Source organism: Salmo salar, chromosome 16 (assembly GCF_965601325.2).
Source record: "Salmo salar chromosome 16, fSalSal1, whole genome shotgun sequence".
NCBI lineage: Eukaryota > Metazoa > Chordata > Actinopteri > Salmoniformes > Salmonidae > Salmo > Salmo salar.
This window is the reverse complement of record NC_138306.1, coordinates 41407095-41430305: the sequence shown is the minus strand read 5'-3', so window position 1 is coordinate 41430305 and position 23211 is coordinate 41407095. Positions and strand designations below refer to the sequence as shown.

Below are 23211 nucleotides of genomic sequence, written 5' to 3'. Positions count from 1 at the left end.
ATTGCATGGCTGTGTGCTCGATTTTATACACCTGTCAGCAAAGGTGTGGCTGAAATAGCCGAATCCACTAATTTGAAGGAGTGTCCACATAGTTTTGTATATATAGTGAATTAAGTTACACCGCGACCACCATGGCATTTCTCTTAAAAAATGATTTCACTGTGACCTGCTGCTGACTGTCAGGCAGTGAGGCAGGCTGTTGCTGAGTGAGTGAGTGGTGGGAAGGGCTGGAGAGGTGTGTGTGTTGAGAGAGCACTGCAGCAGGCAGCTTAGTCCACTATTGGCTGAGCCACTTGAGTAAGAGGAGCAAGAGCAGCACTCGCACATGTCATGACAACTTTTTACTAGTTGTAGGTAGGCTATGCACACTGAACAAAAATATAAACACAACATGTAAAGTGCTGGTTCCATGTTTCATGAGCTGAAATAAAAGATACCAGAAATGTTTCATCCGCACATAAAGCGTATTTCTCTAAAATGTTGTGCACATATTTGTTTACATCCTTGTTAGTGAGCATTTCTCCTTTGCCAAGATAATCCATCTACCTGACAGGTGTGGCATATCAAGAAGCTGATTAAACAGCATGATCATTACACAGGTGCACCTTGTGCTAGGGACAATAAAAGGCCACTTTAAAATGTGCAGCTTTGTCACACAACACAATGCCACAGATGTCTCAAGTTTTGAGGGAGCGTGCAATTGGCATGCTGACTGCAGGAATGTCCACCAAAACTCTTGCCAGAAAATGAAATGTAATGTTAATTTCTCTACCATAAGCCGACTAGTTTTAGAGAATTTGGCAGTACATCCAGCCGGGTTCACAACCGCAGACCACGTGTATGACGTTGTGTGGGCGAGCAGTTTGCTGATGTAAACGTTGTAAACTTAGTGCCCCATGGTGGCGGTGGTGTTATGGACAGGCATAAGCTACAAACAACGAACGCAATTGCATTTTAGAGATCCTGTGGCCCATTTCTTTTAAGGTATCTGTGACCAACAGATGCACATCTGTATTCCCAGTCATGTTTTATCCGTAGATTAGGGCCTAATGAATTTATTTCAATTGACTGATTTCCTCATCTGAACTATAACTCAGTAAAATCTTTGAAATTGTTGCATGTTGCGTTAACATTTTTATATTTTTTTGTTCAGTATATTTTTGTTCAGTATAGATTGTCATTATGCAGACGCCTACTTTTTTCCAACCCTTTTTACATAAAACATATTAACACGCTAGAACTGATGCACATTGTCACACCCTGACCTTAGAGAGATGTTTATTTTCCTCTAGTTTGGTTAGGTCAGGGTGTGATGTGGGGTGGGCAATCTAGATTTCTATTTCTTTGTGTTGAGCCGAGTATGGTTCCTAATCAGAGGCAGCTGTCTATCGTTGTCTCTGATTAGGAATCATACTTAGGCAGCCCTTTTTTCCACCTTTAGTTGTGGGATCTTGATTTTGTGTAGCTGCCTTTGAGCAGCCCCAGAATGTCACGGTTTCCTTTTTCTCCTGTTTGTTGTTCTGGAGAGTTTCATTTTCATTAAAAAGATGTGGAATTCCATGCACGCTGCGCCTTGGTTTATTTATGATTGGGAGTTCGAAGATAGCGATCGTGACACACATCAAATAAATAAATGAGCCAAAGCACTGGAAAACGACTTTGTGCGCACTAGAGCGCATTACATAACTTGACGCTGAGCTGGTTTAAACTCCATTCTAATGTCGACTTCTCTTTAAACTTCTTAAGGCTAGGGGGCACTATTTTCACGTCCGGATGAAAAGTGTGCCCAAAGTAAACTGCCTGCTACTCAGGCCCAGAAGCTAGGATATGTATATAATTGGTAGATTTGGATAGAAAACACTAAAGTTTCTAAAACTGTTAAAATTATGTCTGTGAGTATAACAGAACTTATTTGGCAGGCGAAACCCCGAGAACAAACCATCCAGGGAAAAGAAAATTGAGGTCACTGTCTTTTCAATTGGTTTTCTATGGGGAACTAGATTTATGAGGGACCTGGTTGCAGTTCTTATGGCTTCCACTAGATGTCAACAGTCTTTAGAATTTGGTTCATGTTTTTCCTTTGAGAAATGAAGAAGTAGCCCTTTCCTTTCTGGGTGTAGAGCCAAGTGTACTGTTTTGTTTGGTGCGCGTGACCTGAAACTCGCTCCACTTTCATTTTATCCGCTATTGAACACAGTTTATTCCGTCTTAAATTGTATCGATTATTTATGTTTTAAAATACCTAAAGTTGGATTTGGGAAAGTTGTTTGAAATGTTTGGATCAAGTTTACAGGTAACTTATTAGATAATTTGTAGTCATGTTGGGCGAGTTGGAACCGATGTATTTTCTGAATCAAACACGCCAAATAAATTGACATTTTGGGGATATAACGACAGAATTTATCGAACAAAAGGACCATTTGTGATGGACATATTGGAGTGCCAACAGAAGAAGATCTTCAAAGGTAAGGCATGAATTATATCGTTATTTCTGACTTTTGTGTCGCGCCTGGCGGGTTGAAATCTGATTCTCATGTGTTGGTATACTGGGCGCTGTCCTCAGATAATCGCATGGTTTGCTTTCGCCGTAAAGCCTTTTTGAAATCTGACACTGCGGCTGGATTAACAAGAAGTTCATCTTTAAACCGATGTATAACACTTGTATGATTTATGAATTATTATTAAGAGTATTTATTTCTGTTTTTGAATTTGGCGCGCTGCAATTTCACTGGGTGTTGTCAAATTAATCCCGTTAACGGGATTGGTGCGCGAAGGGATCCATAAGACGTTTTTAAAGAAAACGGTATCAAGCGAAGTGTTTTACAACGGTATCAAGCGAAGTGTTTTACAACGGTATCAAGCGAAGTGTTTTATAACGGTATCCTGCGAAGTGTTTTACAACGGTATCAAGCAAAGTGTTTTACAACGGTATCAAGCGAAGTGTTTTACGCATGCTCATCAGTTCTTGGGTATCGGGGGCTACGCGATTGGAAATCTGAAATGGAAGTAATGGAAATCCCTCGCCTGGTTCTTTTTATGGGGAAAAGTCCTCAATGCAACTGACATTTGCCTCTGTTCGCCATCAATTAGCCTATTAATGTATATACCATTGTAGGCTACTGTAGGCTAACATTTGATAAAATAAACATGTTGAAATAATGATATCACTGGAGTCATTGCAAATCAATTTTTGCCAATTTGTAGCCTTGTGTTATTATGCAATTATTAATGGCCATGTTTAATTAATTCAATTGGAAGTTATCAAAGCTCTATCGCAATTGCCGATCAGTTTTTAGAACGCATTAGATTGAGCGTAACAGTACACAGATTAGGCTACAAGTAAAACATATATAAAATAAAAACACTATCTGTTGTTGACGAGCATATTCACTTCATATACATATTATTAATATTTAATTCAGTGATTGAAATGATGACCCCTTCCTCAGTAGCCTATTCCAGCTGGCTATTGGGAAACGCAAGCACTTCTTGCCTCCCTATTCATGTTGATTGAATTAGTCTCAAAATTATAATAATAATACATCTTTAGTCTCTCTGTTTTTGATAAATGTCATTCAATTCCCAAGAGGCTGAACTTATCTCACCAGAGAAAGCATACGAGGGAACGGAACAGTGCCCCTCTGTCTCAGTATGTGTAGCGTATCTATCTGTTGCTGTTTGGTCAGAAAGAGTATGACATTGCTGCCACCCATAGCATTGAATACAAGGGAAGTCATTTGGCCTACTTTGATTTTAAGTATATATATATATATATATATATATATATATATATATATATATATATATATATATATATATATATATATATATAAAATAATAGCCAATCAGCGTTGAGCTAAACTGAGCGAGCTCAACTGTGAATGATCCTGGCACACCAAAATAAAAGTATAAAGGGAAGCCAGTTTGGATTTGGCTTCAGACCAATCACATTACAGGCCAAATGTCATTATTGACAGATTTTTTTTATTTTTATTGTTGGATCTTGTTGTGTTGTTGTCCTCTGGTGGCTAGCTAGCTAGCTAAAATTGTCCCTTTCCTAAATTAGCCATGGATAGAGATAGTGATTTGGACTTGTGGTTTTACTTAATTCTCCGTACTGGCCAATGATTATTATGCCGATTCTGATCCAACAATAAATTCATACATTGTGCTCCTAACCTGAGAGGGTGGGAGTTCGACATCTAGCTAGATGTAGTATGCTAATGTTAACTAGATGGCCTGGCGTATCGTTGCCCATAAAAGGATGTTAGGCTAGCGAGCAAGTATTTAAGCCAGGTAGCCTACGACAACAAAAACTAAAAGCGTGTACTGTATGAGAGTCATAGACCGTTTAGGCAACATGACAGAGTCATAGACCGTTTAGGCAACATGAAAGAGGAGGATGGCATTGGCCTTTCTCTACTAGTACTGTAGGGTGAGTCACACACGCACGCATGCACACACAGCGAGAGAGAGACATCAGTACCATGGACAGCCACATCATATTTAGCTTACGTTGATTGGACTAAATTGTTTTTGGTATCTTTTAGTTGTTACTGTATTAGACTAAGAATAGGTGATTACATGATGTTGAAATGGTTCTGGAACAGTGGAGACAGCTCTAGTTTTCTTTGCGACTTGCGGTAACTCTCCATGGTTCTAAATCAATAGTTGTTTTGTAGTACCTTGCTTGACATTGCTGTAGGTCCTGTAACTGTTTGTTACATCCAATATGTTTTGTGGACTTCACCGGACAGATGTTGCTCTCCGGTTTTGTAATGAAATAAATCTATGGTTGAATTTATTCTGCCACTGGGTCTTCTTATTGTCTCGGCCTTAGGCCTATATATCACGGTGTCAAGGCATATGAACTAACAGGTTATAGAGAAAACAATGTAGTTATCACAACACATAGGTTGTAATATTACATTTTTCTCTCGATTGGCTTCCCCAGTGATTTTACCCATGCACCGCTACTGTGGACTATGCCTATTGAAATTACAAGTCAATTTCTCAAATGGGCCATTTATAGCGGTTTGTAGTCTTAATGTCTGGCACATAATAACGGCACAATTGCCATAAAACAGCCCAACATTGATTTTTTTAAGTGTTTCTTGCTCAGAGAATTTGAGATCCTCTGTCCAACTTTCATCACTCAAACTCTCCTGTCAGATTTATCTATAGATATGCACATGCACAAAAGGGATTCATTTAACATTTTAAACCGGGTTAGAGCCCTGATTGCTGACTGGCTGAAAGCCGTGGTATATCGGACCATATACAGTGAGGGAAAAAGTATTTGATCCCCTGCTGATTTTGTACGTTTGCCCACTGACAAAGAAATGATCAGTCTATAATTTGAATGGTAGGTTTATTTGAACAGTGAGAGACAGAATAACAACAAAAATCCAGAAAAACACATGTCACAAATGTTATAAATTGATTTGCATTTTAATGAGGGAAATGCGTATTTGACCCCCTATCAATCAGAAAGATTTCTGGCTGCCAGGTGTCTTTTATACAGGTAACAAGCTGAGATTAGGAGCACACTCTTAAAGGGAGTGCTCCTAATCTCAGCTTGTTACCTGTATAAAAGACACCTGTCCACAGAAGCAATCAATCAGATTCCAAACTCTCCACCATGGCCAAGACCAAAGAGCTCTCCATGGATGTCAGGGACAAGATTGTAGACCTACACAAGGCTGGAATGGGCTACAAGACCATCGCCAAGCAGCTTGGTGAGAAGGTGACAACAGTTGGTGCAATTATTCGCAAATGGAAGAAACACAAAAGAATTGTCAATCTCCCTCGGCCTGGGGCTCCATGCAAGATCTCACCTAGTGGAGTTGCAATGATCATGAGAACGGTGAGGAATCAGCCCAGAACTACACGGGAGGATCTTGTCAATGATCTCAAGGCAGCTGGGACCATAGTCACCAAGAAAACAAATGGTAACACACTACACCATGAAGGACTGAAATCCTGCAGCGCCCGCAAGATCCCCCTGCTCAAGAAAGCACTTATACATGCACGTCTGAAGTTTGCCAATGAACATCTGAATGATTCAGAGGACAACTGGGTGGAAGTGTTGTGGTCAGATGAGACCAAAATGGAGCTCTTTGGCATCAACTCAACTCGCCGTGTTTCGAGGAGGAGGAAACCTTATGCTTTGGGGGTGTTTTTCTGCTAAGGGGACAGGACAACTTCACCGCATCAAAGGGACGATTGACGGGGCCATGTACCATCAAATCTTGGGTGAGAACCTCCTTCCCTCAGCCAGGGCATTGAAAATGGTCGTGGATGGGTATTCCAGCATGACAGTGACCCAAAACACACGGCCAAGGCAACAAAGGAGTGGCTCAAGAAGAAGCACATTAAGGTCCTGGAGTGGCCTAGCCAGTCTCCAGACCTTAATCCTATAGAAAATCAGTGGAGGGAACTGAAGGTTCGAGTTGCCAAACATCAGCCTCGAAACCTTAATGACTTGGAGAAGATCTGCAAAGAGGAGTGGGACAAAATCCCTTCTGAGATGTGTGCAGTACTAAGTACTAAGTCATGTTTTGCAGAGGGGTCAAATACTTATTTCCCTCATTAAAATGCAAATCAATTTATAACATTTTTTACATGCATTTTTCTGGATTTTTTTGTTGTTATTCTGTCTCTCACTGTTCAAATAAACTTACCATTAAAATGATAGACTGATCATTTCTTTGTCAGTGGGCAAACGTACAATATCAGCAGGGAATCAAATACTTTTTTCCTTCACTGTACCATGGGTATGACAAAAAAAATATTTTAATATGTTGGTAGCCAGTATATAATAACAACAATGCACCCCGGGGTTTTGTGATATATGGCCAATATACCACGGGTAATGGCTGTATCCAGGCACTCCGCGTTACGTCATGCTTAAGAACAGCCCTCAGCCGTGGTATATTGGCCATATACAGTACCATACCCTCCTCGTGCCTTATTGTTTAATCATAGCAGTCAAATTAGTTAAATCGACATCCATTGATGGAAAATGATCTGTCGAGTTTAATAAGGGCAAATTATCTTTTCTCTTGCGACATATTTAAATTATTTTATTACGTCATGTCATGCTCGCAATAATTATTATCTTGATTAACCAAATTTTGCTTCTAACGTTGTTACATAGATATTCTTTCTTAATTGGCTTTATAACGTTATGGAAAAAGGGTTTATTGTATAAATGTGGCAAGTTCTCAGGCCTTTTGGGCAGATTTTGAGTGGTCATTGGGCTGGAAATTGTATCTAGACCTGGAAACCCTGCCTGGTTGGAGCAGCCTGCCAGGTAGGATGCAATCCAAGAGTGTGCAGAGCCTAAGACACCTAGCCCTGAGAGGGTGGCGATGAGGATCTGATGGTCCACGGTGTCGAAGGCAGCGGATAGATCTAGGAGGATGAGAACAGAGGATAGACATTTAGCTTTAGCAGTGACACAGAAGAGCAGAAGCCTGACTGGTTAGGGTCAAGAAGATTGTTATGAGAGAGATAGCGAGAGAGTTGGTCAGAGACAGCACACTCAAGTGTTTTGGAAAGCAAATAAAGGGATACCGGTCTGTAGTTTTTTGATGTCAGAGGAATCGAGTGTCGATTTCTTGAGAAGGCTAGTGTGTCGGGCTATTTTAAGTCAGAGGGGACGCAGCCAGTGGTCAGGGATGAGTTTATGAGGGAGGTCTCCAGAGATGGTCTGGAGAAGGGAGGAGGGGATGGGGTTGAGAGGGCAGGTTGTCGCGCGGCTGGACATCACTAGTCTCAGGATTTCATCTGGAGATAGAGGGGAGAAAGAGGTCAAGGCGTAGGGTAGTTCGGTGTGAGTGGGACCAGTGGACTCAATAGGCCGAGTGAATGAGGAGCGGATGTCGTCAACCTTCTTTTCAAAATGATTGACAAAGTTGTCCATAGAGAGGGAGGAGGGAGGGGAGGGCGTGGAAGATTAAGGAGTTTCCTAGGGTGAGAGGCAGTAGCTTGACATTTAGAGTGATAGAACATGGCTTTAGCAGCAGATACAGAGGAAGAGAAGGTTGAGTGAGGGAGTGGAAGGATGATAGGTCCTCCAGAAGTTTAGTTTTCCTCAATTTTCACTGTTTTGTAAGCTCGCAATTAGTCACTCTGCCATGGAGCAGGAAGGGAGGGCTGAGCCGGTCTGGAGGAAAGAGGGATAGTGCGAGTCATAGGATGTAGAAAGGGAGGAGAGTAGGGTTGAAGAGGCAGAATCAGGAGACAGGAGGGGAAAGGATTCAGCAGAATGGAGAGATGATAGGATAGAAGGGGAGAGAGTAGTGGGAGAGAGAGAGCGAAGATTGCGACTGCACATTACCATCTGGGTAGGGGCTGAGTGACTAGGATTGGAGGAAAGGGAGACAGAAAAGGTAATAAAGTAGTGATCAGAGACCTGGAGGCGAACAGCATCTAGTATAGATGAGGTTTAGCATATTGCCTGCCTTGTGATTGGGAGGAGACTGGGATAGGGTGAAGTCAAAAGAGGAAAGGAGGGTAAAGAGAGAGTTGGAAAGAAATTAATCGAAGACAGACATCGTAAGGCTGAAGTACTAAGAACGGTGAGCCATCACCAGGAAATTAGCTTATCAAGGTGTCAAGCTCATTGAGGGAACCTCAAAGACCACTCTCTAAGGGCACCTGGTGGGCGATAGATGACAACAATGTTAAGCTTTAGTGGACAAGTGACAGTGACAGCATTGAATTCAAATGAGGAGATGGACAGGTGAGAGGCAGAAAAGAGAAAATCTCCACTTAGGAGAAATTAGTAGCCCTGTGCCACCACCGCGACGACCAAATGCTCTCGGACTATGAGAGAAAACATTGTCAGATGAAGCCAGAGCAGCTGGAGTAGCAGTGTTCTCTGGGGTGATCCATGTCTCATCTTGAAAAAGTCCCTTGACAGCAGATCGGCAGTTCCAAACGCTGCCAGAGACCAGGAATTCCACATGGGTTGTAGGCGCCGGGTACACTAAATTAGAAAGGTTGCAGCCAAGGGGTGGGGAGCATCTGTAAAGCCTACAGGAAGAGGAGCGAACTGGGATAGAAAACACACATATAGTTGCCAAAGCTACAAAAGAGCAAAATTAGATCATTTGAAAATAACTAGGTAAGACACTCAAGTGAGAGAGTGGTGTGGAGCCTTCCTTTCTTTCCTTCCCCAAATAACTCTGCAGAACAACTCGGCTGAACCGTCTTTGATTCGGCAAAGGTCTTAGTTTTGTGACGAGACTGCCGCTGAAAAGACCACCACTGAGAAAACAGGGGAGACTTAAGTACTAATATGAATTGCTAATTGCCTTGCAAAGCTGAAGAGCACACCTCCTGGTACTAATTGCTGATTGCCTAGGAGAGGAGAAACCACTCCCTCCCCAATAGAGCCACTGATTACCAAAACAACAAGTCACAAATTGCCCTCCCCTTAATTCTTGTTGATGTGTCAATAATCAGCAAATGAATAGTAGTCAGCAGTTCACACAGCAAGTAGGCTACTGGGAAGACAGGCAGCACTTAAAGTAGATGGCCCTGGCTCACAAAAAGACAGTATTAGACAACAGATAAAGACAAAAATTATACTTATCACTGCTGGAGATAACAAAAGTTTCACCTGTCTTTGTGATTGTCTCCACCCCCCTCCAGGTGTCGCCCATCTCCCCCATTATTCCCTGTGTATTTATACCTGTTTGTCCGTTGCCAGTTCATTTTGTTTCATCAAGCCTACCAGCGGTTTTCTCTCTGTTCCTGTCTCTCGATTGCTCCTGTTTTCCCGGTTTTGACCTTTTCTGCCTGCCCTGACCCTGAGCCTGCCTGCCGTTCTGTACCTTTGCCCCACCTATCTGGATTACTGACCTCTGCCTACCCTGAGAATGCCTGCCGTCCTGTACCTTTGCCCCACCTATCTGGATTATTGACCCCTGCCTGCCCTTGGTCTTTGCCTGCCCCTGTTGGATTATTAAACTGTTGTTAATTCGACGCTGTCTGCATCTGGGTCTTATGTTGAAATGTGATAGTACGAACTGGCCCCCGAGAGTTGCCGAAGACGGCCGAGTCACCGCTTCCCAAGCCTATGCAACGAGGCAGAGCTGGGCTGTCGCCAGCGGAACGGCAATACAGGATCAACACGAAGAGTTGTCTGTATTACGGGACTCTTGGTAATTTTGTGTCCTCTTGTCCTTTGAAAAGACCAGGCTCACCGGTAGGAGCGAGTACTCTGGTGGGTCATATGGAGAACTTTTCTGGTTCCCTTGCTCGCACCCCTTTTCATGCCATTCTGCTGTGGGGAAACCAGTCTAAATCTCTCCGGGTCCTCATTGACTCTGGGGCCGACGAGAGCTTTTTGGATGCTACTTTGGCTTCTGAGCTGAACATCCCCACTCAGCCCCTCTCCATTCTCATGGATGTTGGAGCGCTGGACGGTCGCTCTATAGGCCGGGTCACTCATAATACCACTACAATCAACATACGAGTGTCAGGGAATAACAGCGAAACTATTCCATTTCTGCTCATCAAGTCTCCTCAGATTCCCGTGGTTTTGGGATTCTCCTGGCTCCGGGGACACAATCGCCTAATCAACTGGTCTATGGGTGCCATCATGGGCTGGAGTCCGTTCTGCCATGCCCATTGTCTGAAGTCAGCGCAACCTGCCCTGGGACGTCTTCCTGGGTGCTCAGAAGTATGCCCCGTACCTCTCCCCCATCCCTTCGGAGTACCAGGACCTCTGGGAGGTGTTCAGCAAAGCCCGGGCCACTTCGTTTTCACCGCACCGACCCTATGACTGCGGGATTGACCTTCTCCCTAGTACCACGCCCGAAGACCGGAGACCAAGGCTATGGAGACCTAGATTTATCCGTCCCTCTTCCGCTCCCGCCGGTGCAGGGTTCTTCTTCATGGAGAAAAAGGACTAGATCCTGCGCCCGTGCATTGACTACTGGGTACTCAATGACATTAGTGTTAAGAACCGTTACCCGCTACCACTCATTTCCTCTGCCTTCGAGCTGCTCCAGGGGCCACTGTGTTTTCCAAGCTGGATCTATGGAAAGCCTACCCCCTGGTGCGGATATGAGAGGGGGACAAGTGGAAGACCGCCTTCAACATGGCCAGCGGCCACTACGAGTATCTGGTCATGCATTTTGGCCTCACCAATGCCCCTGCTGTAAATGATGCTCTCCGTGACATGTTGAACCGGTTCATCTTCGTCTACATTGATGACATCCTCATTTTCTCCCGCTCCCCCCAAGAACATGTGCTCCATGTCCGACAGGTTCTTCAACGCCTTCTAGAGAATCAGCTGTTTATGAAGGCGGAGAAGTGCGAGTTCCATTGCTCCACCATCCCCTTTCTGGGTTACATCATCTCTGCTGGGAGTGTCCAGATGGATCCCGGGAAGGTGAGAGCGGTGATGGATTGGCCTCAGCTTATGTCCAGGGTGCAGCTGCAACGATTCCTGGGGTCTGCCAACTTCTATCGCCGCTTTATCTGGTGTTACAGCACCCTGACTTCCCCCCCTTTTTGCACTCACCTCTACCAAGGTTCCGTTCATGTGGTCCTCTGCCGCTGACTGGGCGTTCCGGGACCTCAAACACCGGTTCACCACTGCTCCTATCTTGGTTCATCCTGACCCTTTCAGTCAGTTTGTGGTGGAGGCCGATGCTTCGGATATTGGAGTGGGGGCTTTCCTGTCCCAATGTTCTGCCCTGGACCTTAAGCTGCATCCCTGTGCCTTCTTCTCCCACCACCTCAATGCCACGGAGAGGAACTACAATGTGGGGAATTGGGAGCTTCTCGTGGTGAAGATGGCATTGGAGGAATGGAAGGGGCGGAACATCCGTTCATTGTGTGGACCGACCATTAAAACCTGGAGTATCTCTGCACCGCCAAGCACCTCAACTCCAGGCAAGCGAGATGGGCCCTGCTGTTTACCCGGTTCAACTTTTCCCTCTCTTACCGGCCGGGGGCCAAGAACGTCAAGCCGGATGCCCTGTCTCGCCGCTATAGCCCCACGGTTACCACCCCGGAGCCGAGACCATCCTTCCCACTTCATGCCTGGTGACGGCACTCAGCTGGGGTATAGGGAAATGGGCCCGGGAGGCGCAGTGGTCCTAGCCGAACCCTGGGGGGGGGGGGCCCAGATAACCGGATGTTTGTGCCTGACGCTGTCCGCTCTGCGGTCCTGGAGTGAGCCCATTCATCCAGGCTTGCCTGCCACCCGGGCTCCCGTTAGACCCTGGGCTTCGTGTGACAATGCTTTTGGTGGCCTACTATAGTTCCGGATGTCGCGGTGTTTGTCAGAACAAGACTCCTCGGCAAGCTCCGGCTGGTCTTCTGCAACCACTGCCTGTCCCTCACCGTCCCTGTTCCCACATATCCCTGGATTTCGTCAAGGGTCTCTCCCTGTCTGAGGGCAACACTGCCATCCCGATTGTGATCGCCCAGGTTTTCCAAAGCCGGCCACTTCATTCATCCCCTCAAACTACCCTTGGCCAAGGAGATGGCCCAGCTAATGGAGCAGCACATCTTCCTGATCCATGCACTGTCCGTGGACATGGTTTCTGACTATCCACTTGGGATTTGCCCCTCCGGGTGGAATCCCGCAAATTATCCCCCCGGTTTATCGGCCCATTTCCTATCTCTAAAATTATTAGCCCATCTGCTGTTTGTCTTCTGTTGCCCCGTACCCTTCGAATACACCCCACTTTTCATGTGTCCCGAGTTAAACCCATGTCTCAGTCCTTTGTCTCCTGTTTCCAGGCCCACCCCTCTCCCTCATCTCATCAACGGCTAACCGGCATACACGGTGAGGTGTCTCCTGAAGGTTCGACCTCGGGGCAGGGGTTTCCAGTACCTGGTTGACTGGGAGGGTTATGGCCCGGAGGAGAAGTGCTGGCTCCATGCCAGGGCCTCATCGTGGATTTTCAATGTCGACACCCCGGTCAACCAGTTATGCACCCAGGAAGGAAGCCAGGTGGCGCACCTGGGGGGGTACTGTCACACCCTGATCTGTTTCACCTGTCTTTGTGATTGTCTCCACCCCCATCCAGGTGTTAGCCATCTCCCCCATTATCCCCTGTGTATTTATACATGTGTTCTCTGTTTGTCCGTTGCCAGTTCATTTTGTTTCGTCACGCCTACCAGCGGTTTTCTCTCTGTTCCTGTCTCTCGATTGTTCCTGTTTTCCACTTTTTACCTTTTCTGCCTGCCCTGAGCCTGTCTGCCGTTCTGTACCTTTGCCCCACCTATCTGGATTATTGACCCCTGCCTGCCCTTGCACTGTTTTTGCCTGCCCCTGTTGGATTATTAAACTGTTGTTAATTCGACGTTGTCTGCATCTGGGTCTTACGTTGAAACGTGATACTAAATAAATAATAAAGCACACTGAGATAGCGCCTGAGAAGCTGGTTATATACTCAGAAAAGAGGTGATGACTGTTTGGAATATTTATATTCTATACAGGCTTACTACTTTTCACTCTGTCATTTAGGTTAGTATTGTTGAATAACTACAATGTTGTTGATCCATCCTCAGTTCTCTCTTATCACAGCCATTGAACTTTAACTGTTTTAAAGTCACCATTGGCCTCATGGTGAAATCCAATAGGTGCCCTTTGCGAGGCATTAGAAAACCTCCCTGGTATTTTTGGTTGGATCTGTGTTTGAAATTCACTGCTCGACTGAGGGACCTTACAATTATCTGTATGTGCGGGGTCATTCAAAATCATGTTAAACACTATTGCACACAGTGAGTCCATGTAAGTTATTATGTCACTTGTTATGCACATTTTTACTCCTTAACTCATATTTCATTCATTTGTAAACATTTCTTAAAACATAATTCCACTTTGACATTATTGGGTATTGTGTGTAGGTAAGTGCCCCAAAGTTGAAATTTAATCAATTTTAAATTCAGGCTGTAACACAACAAAACGTGGAAAAAGTCAAAGGGTGTGAATACTTTCTGAAGGCATTGTATGTTGACAACTGAGACAGTTGTACAGTTTGAGACAGGCCAGCGATAAACTCACCACAGTTCTTCTCATCAGCCTTGTTAGAGCAGTCAATGACACCATCACACTCAGGGTTCATTTTGCTGACACACTCCCCAGCCCTGCACTTGAAGTTCTCACTACAGTTCACAGCTGCCAAAAAAAACACAATGATTAGTTACAGTGCATTCGGAAAGTACTCAGACCCCTTCGCTTTTTCCATATTTTGTTACGTTACAGACTTATTCTAAAAATGTCATCAATCTACACACAATACCCCATTATGACAAAGCAAAAACTGTTTTTTTTAGATATTTTTGCACATTTATTAAAATAAAAAAACATACCTTATGTAAATAAGTATTCAGACCCTTTGCAATGAGACTCGAAATTGAGCTCAGGTGCATCCTGCTTCCATTGATCATCCTTGAGATGTTTCTACAACTTGATTGGAGTCCCTGTGGTAAATTCAAATGATTGGACATGATTTGGAAAGGCACACATCTGTCTATACAAGGTCCCGCAGTTGACAGTGCACGTCAGAGCAAAAACCAAGCCATAAGGTCGAAGGAATTGTTCGTAGTGTTCCAAGACAGTATTGTGTCGAGGCACAGATCTGGGGAAGGGTACCAAAACATTTCTGCAGCATTGATGGTCCCCAAGAACACAGTTGCCTCCATCATTCTTAAATGGAAGAAGTTTGGAACCACCAAGACTCTTCCTGGAGCTGGCCACCTGGTCAAACTGAGCAATCGGGGGAGAAGGGCCTTGGTCAGGAAGGTGACCAAGAACCCGATGGTCACTCTGACAGCGCTCCAGGGTTCCTCTGTAGACATGGGAGAATCTTCCAGAAGGACAACCATCTCTGCAGCACTCCACCAATCAGGCCTTCATGGTAGAGTGGCCAGACGGAAACCACTCCTCAGTAAAATGCTCATGTTTGAGTTTGCCAAAAGGCACCTAAAGGACTCTCAGACCATGAGAAACCAGATTTTCTGGTCTGATGAAACCGAAATTGAACTCCTTGGCCTGAATGCCAAGCGTCACATCTGGAGAAAATCTGGCACCATCTCTACGGTGAAGCATGGTGATGGCAGCATCATGCTGTGGGGATGTTTTTCAGCGGAAGGGACTGGGAGCCTAGTCAGGATCAAGGGAATGATGAACGGAGCAAAGTACAGAGAGATGCTTGATGAAAACTTGCTCCAGAGCGCTCAGGACCTCTGACTGGGGTGAAGGTTCACCTTCCAACAGGACAACCTCCCTAAGCACACAGCCAACACAACGCAGAATTGGCTTCGGGACAAGTCTCTGAATGTCCTTGAGTGGCCCAGCCAGAGCTCGGACTTGAACCCGTTCGAACATCTCTGGAGAGACCTGATAATAGCCGTGCAGCGACGCTCCCCATCCAACCTGACAAAGCTTGAAAGGATCTGCAGAGAAGAATGGGAGAAACTCCCCAAATACAGGTGTGCCAAGCTTGTAGCGTCATACCCAAGAAGACTCATGGCTGTAATCGCTGCCAAAGGTGCATCAACAAAATACTGTTTAAAGGGTCTGAATACTTATGTAAATTAGATATTTCAATTGTTGTTTTTGTTTTTTGTGTGTAAATTGGTGAGGGTGAACAGAACAATTTAATCAATTTTAGAATAAGTTCGTAACCTTACAAAATGTTTTAAAAGTCAAGGGGTCTGAACATTTTCAGAATTATCAAACATCAACTACCTAAAATGTCTCTATAACCTTGCTTCCAAAATTACCATGCAGGAGTGGGGCTGCTACCATTGTCTTGGAAATAGGACTGACTGTTGGTGTTGTAACTGGCACCATTGGTGGGGTGTGGGCAGGGTAGTGGACCATGCCAGGGTTGGTGTGGCTGAGGATCCAGTTGCGTAGCCTGGTGACACGGGAATAGACCCCTGGCCTGTTGATCTGAGCACAGCCCACGCCCCAGCTCACCACCCCAGCGAGGAAGAACCGCCCTGGGGCCTCCTCACACACCAATGGCCCTCCAGAGTCACCCTGATAGTGATTTAATATAAAATCAGGGAATTTAATAAGCATGTCAACATGCCATAAACCCAGCCCACTATTAGTAGGACAGCCCTAAGGGTCAATGTGTTATTTGAACTCTAAGTACACATTCCACACAACAATAATAGAAAAAAAGGACATGTATTTTGTATGTATTATAAACTGGGTGGGTCGAGCCCTGAATGCTAATTGGCTGAAAGCCGTGAGTATACGACGAGTATGTCCCCAAAAATGTTTTTCTGTTCTAATTACGTTGGTAACCAGTTTATAATAGCAATAAGGCATCTTGGGGGTTTGTGGTATTTGGCCAATATACCACGGCTAACGGCTGTGTCCAGGCACTCCACGTTGCGTCGTGCATAAGAACAGCCCTTAGCCGTTGTATATCTATATTGGCCTTATTACTTAAATAGAGCCACCCTGTAGGGGAACCAAAAATGTCAAAGACTGCAAGCAGATAGCATCAGGCTCATCGCTCTCTCTTTCTCACCTGACAGGAGTCGACCTTCCCTTGTAGGAAGCCAGCACACATCATGTTGTCGGTCACAGAGCCTCTGTAAACGGACGACTTGTTGCAGACCTTTGAATCAATGATATTAACCACTGCCTTCTGTAGAGATGGTGGCGTATCAACTACACAGCACAACAGAGAGCAGGGTCAGTGAGCACCACAATACAAAGGGTAACTTGCAAAGGTGTGACTTTAGTTATGCTGTGGTTGTAAAAACAAATTCAAAGTTAACTCACAGGAATGCTGGTTGAGAGCCCCCCAGCCTGACACCACACAGTTCCGGCCTGGGCTGAAGACATGGGAGGAGGAGGGCAGACAGACAGGCTGAATGTAGGGGCTGAAGGTGAGGGGAGTCTCTAGCTCCAGCATGGTCACATCGTTGTCAGTGGTCATAGGGTTGTAGTCTGGGGACACAAACACAGACTTGATGTTCACAGAGATGGCTTCTGACTCTTCTCCACTCACCAGGCTGGCTCCTACCAGGGCTGTCCATTCTTTTGGGTCATTGTCCCTGTAGGGAGTTGGAAAAGAGAGGTCAATTCACTCAACTTCAAACTGACACAATCACTCCTCACTTCTCAACGTTGATAGCCTATGTGTGGCAAGTCTATTGACAGGTGCAAGGGGTTGTCACTAGTTACCACAGCCACAAAGAAACCCCACGTATTTCTACGTCTCCTCTTAAAATGAGTTTTTGAACATAACCTTAACCCTAACCTTAACCACACTGCTAACTTTATGCCTTACCCTAACCTTAAATTAAGACTACATTTTTACGCTATATCCAATTTTGACTTTGTGGCTGTGCTATCTAGTGGAAACCGGTGCATGGTGTAGTAACCTACTTCTCGAAGCAGTGAGCAGCAGTGACAAGCCAATGGCTGTTGATGATGGAGGCTCCACAGTTGTGTCTGCCATGCAGCCTCAGACTGACCTGCCAGGGCAGCTCCCCAGGACGGGCATCCACTCCACCCACTATTCTACTGCCCATGGCCGGGCGTGTCCCACAGGCTGGGGACAACAGCAGTCAGTTAGTATATTGTGAAAATGGTATGTTTTAGTGTTTCTGTCTGTTCTGACTGTCTGTCTCTGTCTGTCAGTCATAGAGGTTAAAGAGCACTTACAGCAGTAAGCTTCATCAGAGCCGTCGGCACAGTCCGGGATGAAATCACACTCGGCGTTGACCTTGGTGACACACTCCCCATTGTCACAGGTAAAAGTGTTGTCAGGACAGCTGGCTGAGGAGAGACAGTATCATATGGTCAGACGGAAAACCCTGACCTGCGGCGCCTTGACTTTTCTAGAGCAATCAATATCAGAGTAGGATAGAAACACTCACCCATATCGTCTCCAATGTTATAGAATGACTTCCCACTGGCCCCTGGGGAGTGAACACAAAAATAAAAGACTGTATGAGGAAGAAAGCATGACATAATATGTAACTATACACTTAAATGATAGTTGTGAACTATGCATTATCTATACCCCCTCTTTTTCAACATCTCTTGATCTGTTTTGGTCAAAACCTTGTAACTACAATCAGGATATATGTTAGTCAGGGTGTTTGAGTGTGAGTGGGATTTTCTATCATACATAACTATCAGACAAAAAAAGATGACATAGTACCCAGTAAAACAATAGTGTTGATCTCTCCAAACTTAGGCACTTCTATGGACTTCCCATGAAACAGGGCGTTCAGTCCTACCCTCAAAAGGTCCTGAATAAAGTTATCAGAGTACTGCTGGACCTTGGACACGCTGAAGACCAGTCGATATGTGGCCATCACATTGCCATTGATGTTACTGGAATAAAGGGAAACATCTAATTAAAGTAAACAAATATAAAAGGTTCTAAAACACTTGTTTACTATACATTTCATATAAGTATGTGCGGTCCTCTGTAGCTCAGTTGGTAGAGCATAGCGCTTACAACTCCAGGATAGTAGGTTTGATTCCCGGCACCGCCCATACGTAAAATGTATGCATGCACGTAAGTTGCTTTCGATAAAAGCATCTGCTAAATGGCATATGTTATTATTCAGTGTAACATTCATTATCTTTGGACTTACCCATAGGTAACAATATTACAGTCGATATAGTGATGTGCTATTGACGAGGCAATGAAAATATTCTTGATCTGCAAGTGGATTGAAAGATTTGAACTATTTATTAATAAAATCATTCAAATGTGAACGTGTGACATGAAATCAGGCCCCAGGATCTCAGTGCAGTCAGCTCTTACCTTAGTCTTTAGAGTAGAAGTGAGCACTATAGAGAATGCAGAGCTTTCATCTTGCAGGTCAGGGCCATACTTGAGACCCTTCAATTCTACCGTCTCCATGAAGTAATGCTCCTCTTCCACCAAGTATGCTGTTGATGTCAGAGAGGATCAAACATCTGTATGCAATTGATTATTACTACTCAAATAGCCGATACATTATCTGTAATAAGCAATATGTAAGTCACATGACTCACCAACCAACAAGCCCACAAAGACGCCGATGAATAAGACTAGGATAAAAGCCAGGGTGATGTTCCTACAGCAGACAGAGTTGGGGGGAGTAGGAGCGGACTCCCCTGGGGGCCACTCATGATCCTTCTTTAACTCCATGTTGGCTTCAAAGCAACCTTACCTCATACAGAGCATTCCAGTATCTGCACATAGAATGGAATACTCAGTCAGTCAAAGATTGGGAAATGCATTGCAGGCTTTCCTTTTTTTGGCACACCTTGTAATAGTAGCTTGTACACCTTGAATTTAACCCTGTAATAGTAGCCTACTCCACGTAAAGCATATCAAACCCCATTTAACAGAAAGTTATAAAGAATAATGGCAAGATGGGTATGAAATTTAAGGGCAATTTATTTTATTTTTTATTTCACCTTTATTTAACAAGGTAGGCCAGTTGAGAACAAGTTCTCATTTACAACTGCAACCTGGCCAAGATAAAGCAAAGCAGTGCGACAAAAAACAACACAGAGATACACATAGGATAAACAAAAGTACAGTCAATAACACAATAGAAAAATCTATATACAGTGTGTGCAAATGGAGTAAGGAGGTAAGGCAATAAATAGGCCATAGTAGCGAAGTAATTCAAATTTAGCAAATTAACTCTGAAGTAATAGATGATGATGTGTAAGTAGAAATACTGGTGTGCAAAAGAGCAAAAAAGTAAATAAAAACAATATGGGGATGAGGTAGGTAGTTGAGTGGGCTATTTACAGATGGGCTATGTACAGCTGCTCGGTAAACTGCTCAGATAGCTGATGCTTAAAGTTAGTGAGGGATATAAATCTCCAACTTCAGCGATTTTTGCAATTCGTTCCAGTCATTGGCAGCAGAGAACTGAAAGGAAAGGCGGCCAAAGGAGGTGTTGGCTTTGGGGATGACCAGTGAGATATACCGGCTGGAGCGCATGCTACATGTGGGTGTTGTTATGGTGACCAGTGAGCTGAGATAAGGCAGAGCTTTAGCTAGCAAAGATTTAGGGTAATGGAATATACTGTAGGTCTACTGGTCGAACTTCTTTATCCCGCAATGAGATATCTATTTTTGACCAGATAATTTTTACATTGCATAACTCTGTTAAGGTCATCATAATGATGGGTGCGGCTCTCATGGGGAGAAAAGGCTGGTCTCCCATCCAATGTTATTCCATTAGTGGAAATACACCACCATGGAGCAATGGAACTAAATATTCCATTTAACAAGGCCATTGAAAGTTTTAAACCAGGTTTCCATCCATCCTTTGTATGGGAGTAAAGTGCACAGTAAGATAAAACAAGTGTAATGACAGGCCTGATGGCAACAGAAAATGTTTCGGTAAACTTTACAAAATGTCCACAAAACCAAATACGCTAGACAAGCTGGAATCTTTTTGTGTCGGTAAAATGAATTATGTTAGAAATTTCGCTGGAACCCTTTTATGCACAAATATTGATATAATAACCATCATATCGAAGCAAACTTGTAGTTAAACGCTGGCTGGCTGGTTGACCAGGCTGTGCGATGAGATGTTGTGTGGTCCTCCCACTACGACTCGGGAAAGCATGCAGTTTTTTAGGCTACAAATGAAATAAATGATGAACTCCACTGGGTGGTGGAAGTGCAAATTGATGAGCTTGATGGGCCTTTCCAATAAATATAGAGGGTCTTATTCTGGTGACACGCTTTTCGATGTTTGGCTACCATTTGACAAATAAAAATAATCTCTCTTTTGTTCATAATAAGCCCTCAAAATCTCATCATGTAGGCTATGCGTGCACTCTAGCCAACAGCGCGCAGATAGTACTGTAATGACCTGACTAGATCATAAAGGAACAATTGTCCAGACTGAGGCTTGAGTTTACGAATTGACGGTTTATTAACCCAACTTTGCACAGGCTACTGTTTGGCCGTAGCCCACGCCAAATACATGAAAGATACCCCACAACCCAACCGTGACCTCTTGTGAAGCCCAGACGTAAGAGAGAGAACAATGGCTAAACATGGTCTAAACTTCCAACGCTCCATCCCCCTGCCCAACCCCCCTCCACGCCAGTCCGCCAACCGCCAGGAAGCCCAGCGTCAGAACAATCCAGGCATTCCCGTGATTGGCAGATAGCAGGTTGATTGGCATGTCGGACCCCGCGAACACTGGTAAGTACAACACAACCCACTAATAGCCTAACACATAACATACAGCTGTCTGTGCGGGTCGCTACAGTACTTTTGTGTGCGAAAACTATCAGTTGAGTTGAAAATGCGATGGAAACCCATGTAACTTTTTTATTTATTTTATTCGGTACATGGGAATTTAACCGCAAAGGTATTTTTATGTGCACTACATCATCACGCACAGATGTATCTGCAACAAACCCATTTGATGGAAGCACATCTCTCGCTTGAAAATGCTCATATTGTTTTCTTGCGTATGTTAGCATAGTCTCATGAAAATCTGTTGCAAATTGGATGGAAACCTAGCTACTAACCACGTTTACATCCACAGTTTTTATGCGAGTAAAGTAATACCTTATTCAAAAAAATCAAGACAGCTGTGATGGAAACAGGAAGTTAGGGTATAATTTTATAAATGCCAACAGATCATTTGTTAGTTCGACATGGTGGGATCTTTTTGTGTTGGTAAAATTAATAATGCGACAAATGGCGGTGGAAAATTCTTTATGCGCAAATATTGATATAATAACCATAAAATCTAAGTAAACTTCACGCGATGATATGGTGTGTGGCCCTCCCACTATGACTCTGGAAACCATGCATTTTATTAGGCTACAGATTTAATGAATTATGATGAATTTCCCAGGGTGGTGAAAACTGCAAGGTGATTTTGATGCCCCTTTCCAATAAATATCGAGGGTCTTATTCTGGTGACATGGTCAATGCTTGACTGCCATTTGACAAATACAAATATTCTCGCTGTTATCCATAATCTCATCATGTCTAGCCTACTACCTGCACTGTATCTGCAGGCCTGCACACGCCAATACCAGAGTAAGCACATTTGATATTAAACTCAACAGTTTTTGTGACAAAACTTTCGGTAAAGTTTAAAATGCGATAGAAACACATTGAACTTTAGGTTTTTATTGGGTACATGAAAATGTTAAGAAAAAGTAAATGTTGTGTGCGGTAAATCACCACGCACTGATTTTTATCCTCAACAGTACATTTGGTGGAAACACCAATGGTGGGAAAATTCATAGGATATTTTCTTACTGCGGATTTTAGAATAATCGCATGAAAATCTGTCAGCAATTGGATGAAATGGATGAAAACCTAGCTACTAATGCAAAGAAAGCAAGCAATTTACTATAAGTAAACATGCACAATCAATATCACTAGACATTAGATATTACTAGATATTAATAAAAGTGGAGGTGAAATAAAACTATACATATTTAGTAGGCTATACTTAGGTGTTTATGATTGTTATCTAAGTTTCTTATTTGATGTCTTCAATTTGGCCGATTTCGAAACGTACGCTCATCCGTCAAAAGCGCATCGGACTAATGGATCGCCCTAAGGAATGGATAGGCCAAATAAAAAGTATGATAAATAGGAGTAGACTGTTGTTTGAAGTCCATGTAAGAAAAACAAATGCTATGAGTCTACACGCCACCAGCGGCATTGTGAGATGAGCAGCCTAAACTAGAAACACTAAGCACCACCTTTACGCATAAAGATATGTCGAGCAATTCGACACGACAGGTGCTAGCACTCATTAGTAACTACTTACAGTAAAAATGAAACGATTTATAGTATGCCAACTCACCTGTCCCGTCTCCAATGTCCGACACTGACGATCACAGTATCCTTTTCAGAGGATGAGTCGGGACAGACAAAAGATCCATGGAGACTAAATACGTCGGAAACAGGTCCAGTATTTGTTCAACCTGCCAGTGGGCGTGAAGGCGCTAGAATCACCTTGTGCTCATGTACTTCCCTTCACAAATCCTCTGAGTCCCCCCTCCCACCAACCCTGATCCCACCTAGAGCCTTAAAAAAAGGGTTTGGCTACATCCCGGTTTACATAGGCTTCATTGTACAAATGATGTGACCTAACAGTATTATAAGGTGTGTAAAAATCTACAGGTAAATCAAAACAAAGGGTACTCCCTAGTATTCATAATGGAATTACTTGAAATGTTGTGACATTTAT

General features: G+C 43.9%; 1 protein-coding gene across 2 annotated transcripts in view; it reads right to left on the bottom strand.

Annotated features, from left to right (window-relative positions):
- tmprss9 (transmembrane serine protease 9) overlaps window positions 1–22977 on the bottom strand; it is a 29261-nt gene extending 6284 nt beyond the window's left edge. Inside the window, exons 1-13 of one of the 2 annotated variants that reach the window (XM_014148708.3) lie at window positions 22825–22977; window positions 19025–19204; window positions 18792–18919; window positions 18619–18686; window positions 18177–18352; window positions 17890–17931; window positions 17675–17788; window positions 17396–17561; window positions 16787–17061; window positions 16530–16672; window positions 15766–16027; window positions 14042–14155; window positions 7282–7416 (exon numbers count right to left, since the gene is read on the bottom strand). In XM_014148708.3, the coding sequence (XP_014004183.1) occupies window positions 7282–7416; window positions 14042–14155; window positions 15766–16027; window positions 16530–16672; window positions 16787–17061; window positions 17396–17561; window positions 17675–17788; window positions 17890–17931; window positions 18177–18352; window positions 18619–18686; window positions 18792–18919; window positions 19025–19160 (1759 nt within the window). In that variant the 5' untranslated portion in view covers window positions 19161–19204; window positions 22825–22977. The remainder of the gene's footprint in view (window positions 1–7281; window positions 7417–14041; window positions 14156–15765; window positions 16028–16529; window positions 16673–16786; window positions 17062–17395; window positions 17562–17674; window positions 17789–17889; window positions 17932–18176; window positions 18353–18618; window positions 18687–18791; window positions 18920–19024; window positions 19205–22824) is intronic. The other variant, XM_014148709.3, reaches the window with a different exon arrangement.
- Between the last annotated feature and the right edge of the window lie 234 nt (window positions 22978–23211).